This window comes from Triticum dicoccoides, chromosome 7A (assembly GCF_002162155.2).
Source record: "Triticum dicoccoides isolate Atlit2015 ecotype Zavitan chromosome 7A, WEW_v2.0, whole genome shotgun sequence".
In the NCBI taxonomy this organism is placed as follows: Eukaryota; Viridiplantae; Streptophyta; class Magnoliopsida; order Poales; family Poaceae; genus Triticum; species Triticum dicoccoides.
In genome coordinates, this window is record NC_041392.1 from 741465595 (window position 1) to 741469560 (window position 3966).

Sequence of the window (3966 nt, forward strand, 5' to 3'; positions counted from 1 at the left end):
ATCTTATTGAGAAAGTATATGTTGCTCCTGGATCAGCAAAGAGGAGAGCTTATGAACATCGCTTGGAGACGATGATATGGGCAGGCTAAAGGAGTGACAAGTGAGGCTTCATCCTGAGAGCGTTCAATCTAAAACGTTGATGGCCTATAATAGTTAGCCTGACTGATTAATTTCCTTTCCTTCATTGCGTTTGAGATATTTCATATTGTCCCCCAACTTTTGTGGCTAGATGCGGGGGTTTAAGTTTTTTTAGGTGGGCTGCTTTGGCTCAGCCCGAGCGATGTGAACACTTATGTGGCTTGTTTCCCCTTGTTTTTAATAAAATGGGGTGGGGGCCCCTTTTCTTCAAAAAAAAATAGGAACTATGCCAGGGACTCCCGAGTCAAATAGACTAAGGAGATTTACTTTTCTTAGTCATTAAGGATTTGATGTCTGCGTCGGTTTCAATCCTGGAGGCCAATACAGGTCACATACAAAAGGACCCAAAGGCTTAAGAAGAAGATGCATCTTCTTGATTTAGGGGAGCAGAAGATCTATCTTTTCCACGTCATATACAAGCCACAACCAATAGTAGAGAATCGAGCATTACAAGCGGTTTTGGTATATCGAGCGGTGGTGGTTTCCCATTCTGCCTCAAAGCCTGTGTAGCTAATACTCGATCTGGCGCATTTTGGAAATCGCCTCCAGTACCTCAAATAGCACAGGAAGTTTCAAATATATAACCTCTTGTAATATGCCTTGTGTTTTACAGGCGGTTTGGTACCAATAACCGTTTCTAGTTATGTATGTAAATGATCTAATATTTTATTACTAGTTCTGTACCCATGCCAATGAGATGAAACACTATAATACATAAGTACAAAGAAAACTTATCATTCATTGTAGTATCCATAGTACAAGTCTATTAATTACAACTTCAGATGAATCAAAAATACTGAAATATTACAAAAGTTTTACAAGTCCAAAGTCATCCTAGTGAAGGGACGTGAAAAGCTGAGATCGGTCCAATACTAGTCAACCAAAATACTTGAAAGCAATTAGTGAAATAGCGTATGTAATCAAACTTTATCAACAGTTAGAGATGCCTTATATTTATTTCTCCATTCCGGAATCAAAATTAGTTCCTCCTAAACAATTTAGTTGAGTTATCCTCAACATGCAGTCTCTTCTAGATGCATTAGGGTTGAATTTGCAAAGCAATACAAATCTTCTATATCTAAATAGCTAGCCCCCACTAATTATTTCTCTCAACATGCAAGCATGCCACATCAACGCACAACATGCATACGAAAAGGCCCACCCCGTCTACCATATGCCTCTCAACATGCAAGCATGCCACCTCATCATGCAACATGCATGAAAAAGAGACCCATTTCCACATGCAAACATATATAAGAATTTTCATTCGAATATGATTTAATAAAGATTTTACAATTATATGTATTACAGTTTTAGCCTGTTATATTATTACTTCAAATATTCATGTTTAATCACATTGAAATTTGCAAAATATTCCCGCAACAATGTGCGGGGTATCATCTATTATCAATAAAAGTGGAAGACCAAATAAGGACAAACTAATTTATAGAATCCAGAAATTCAGAGAAATCCAGAAATTCCCCTTTTTCCAGTTAGAGATGACAACCGAGTATCCTGACTTGAACAACAATTAGATAGAAAATATTATCCTGAAGTATTAACTTAAATCAATATTCTCTCTGTTCTAAAATATAGTGCATATAATATTTTTTTGAAGTGTAAAATTTGACAAAGTTTATTGCAAAATATAAACATCAATAATGCTAATTAAATACAGCATAAAAATACGGTGCGCTTTATTATCTAATAATATTTATTTGGCTCCATTTGTATCTAGATTTTTTGATTTCCTAATGGATTTTTAGTTTTTTTAGTAACTAAAGGAGTTTTAGTCTAGCAGTTTTTTCTGGGAACAAGACAAAAAATAAAAGAGAGAATAAAATACTGTAGACGCAGGCACCACATTCGGCCCATTCCAGGCCATCTACCGAAAAAGAGCCCCAGAAGACAAATGATCCATCCGTCCGCCCGTCTCCATCCATCCGTCCATCCATCCACCCTACACCAAAGTTTGCAGGTCTCTTGTCCTCGTCACCAAATCCCATCATCACAATCGATCTGAGCCTCCCTCCATTACCAATCTTTCAACGCCATTCCTTCAAGCATCATCATCGCCCCGCCTATAAACCTCTCGCGAACCAAGAACCGATTGGAGTAGGACGGGCAACAAGGAGAACCGTGGAGGCTTTCTTGGTCGCTTGCTGCCCGTCCGTATGTCCATGTCGAGCCCGGTGCACGCCCGGAAGGCCCTCCACCTAGTCGCCATGAAGGCCAAGCTGCAGAGCTTCCTCGGCCTCCGCCTCCTCGTCGTGGCCGCCCTCGCCGCCTTCCTCCTCCTCTTCTCCGCGCGCACGCTCTTCTCCTCCTCCTCCTCCCCCGGCTCTGCCGCCTCCTCGCACCTGCACCTTAGCGGCGACGGGTCGTGCTCCAAGCTGCCGGCGCCGGTGGCCGACGCGCTGGTGCACTACGCGACGTCCAACTCGACGCCGCAGCAGACGGCGGCGGAGATCGGGGTGTCGCTGCGCGTCCTGCAGCGCCGCTCGCCCTGCAACTTCCTGGTGTTCGGGCTGGGCCTCGACAGCCCCATGTGGGCGGCGCTCAACCACGGCGGCCGCACCGTGTTCCTCGAGGAGGACGCGTCCTGGATCGCCTCCGTCCGCGCCAAGCACCCGGGCCTCGAGTCCTACCACGTCGTCTACGACACCCGCCTCACCGAGGCCGACGACCTCATCGCGCTCCGGGACCACCCGGGCTGCACCGCGCAGCCGGACCTCGCCGCCGCCGCCGAGGCCTCCTGCCGGCTGGCGCTGCGCGGCCTCCCCGCCGCGTTCCACGAGGTGGAGTGGGACCTCGTCATGGTGGACGCGCCCACGGGGTGGGTGCCCGAGGCGCCCGGGAGGATGGGTGCCATCTACACCGCCGGCATGGTGGCGCGCGCGCGGCGGCCCGGCGACGGCGCCACCGACGTGTTCGTGCACGACGTGGACCGGACGGTGGAGGACAGGTTCTCCAAGGCGTTCCTCTGCGAAGCGTACCTCGCCGAGCAGGTCGGCAGGATCAGGCACTTCGTCATCCCCAGCCACAGGGAGAAGCCCGGCACGCCCTTCTGCCCTCTCAGTTAATTTTTTTTATTATCGTCCAGTGTACTAGCATGACTAGCTGCACTTACCTTGATCAAGCATACCTCAAGACACAGCATATATAGACTGAAGCCCAGTTCATACATACACCATTATATTGGAGGTAATTATGTTGCACTTGATCCGGTCCGTCGGATCGAGAAACGATCGGTTCATGATCGCATAGTCCAGAGATCAAGAGTGGAACCTGTGTCAGGCAAACAATATGTTGTAATTATCCATTATCTTTTTTTCTATCTTGCTCATAATGGAGATCCGAGGATAATGAGATTTATTTGTTTGTAGCAATAATACCAGCTCTGATGAATATGAATACTACTTGCAATTTATGGTAAGGCAACTTATACAAGTTAGTAATCTTTTGGAAAATGCAGGATAATTGCATGATCAGGTGAGTGAGTACAACAATTTGGTAACGAGGTTAAATCGTACACTACTAGAATTGGCTACTTTGCTGAGTTTTTTTTTTTTTTTTTGAAACGGAACTACTTTGCTGAGTTTCGAGGATAAAACTCGACATTGTGTTGCGGAGATATGTTCTCGGCAAACAATACTTGGCTGGAAGTACGACGGCACTCATTAATTTGCTGAGTTTTTATAACTAGACACTTGACAAACACCTAAACTAAACAGCCTTTGCCGAACTTCGGGAAACTAGAACTCAGCAAACTACCACGTTACATCGAACGACCCGTAAACGGCGGTGCATCACGGTAAGATCTTTCTG

General features: G+C 45.9%; 1 protein-coding gene across 1 annotated transcript; it reads left to right on the forward strand.

The window, feature by feature from the left end:
• The first annotated feature begins 2146 nt into the window (after positions 1-2146).
• LOC119330803 (glucuronoxylan 4-O-methyltransferase 1-like) lies at positions 2147-3566 on the forward strand. The gene has a single exon (XM_037603930.1). It carries the CDS (start codon positions 2313-2315, stop codon positions 3219-3221), a length of 909 nt encoding a protein of 302 aa, XP_037459827.1. The 5' UTR covers positions 2147-2312; the 3' UTR covers positions 3222-3566.
• Positions 3567-3966: the final 400 nt, after the last annotated feature.

What these genes read in the sequence shown, in the direction of transcription:
- LOC119330803 (XM_037603930.1), top strand. Translation starts at nt 2,313, where the DNA reads ATGTCCATGTCGAGCCCGGTGCACGCCCGGAAGGCCCTCCACCTAGTC.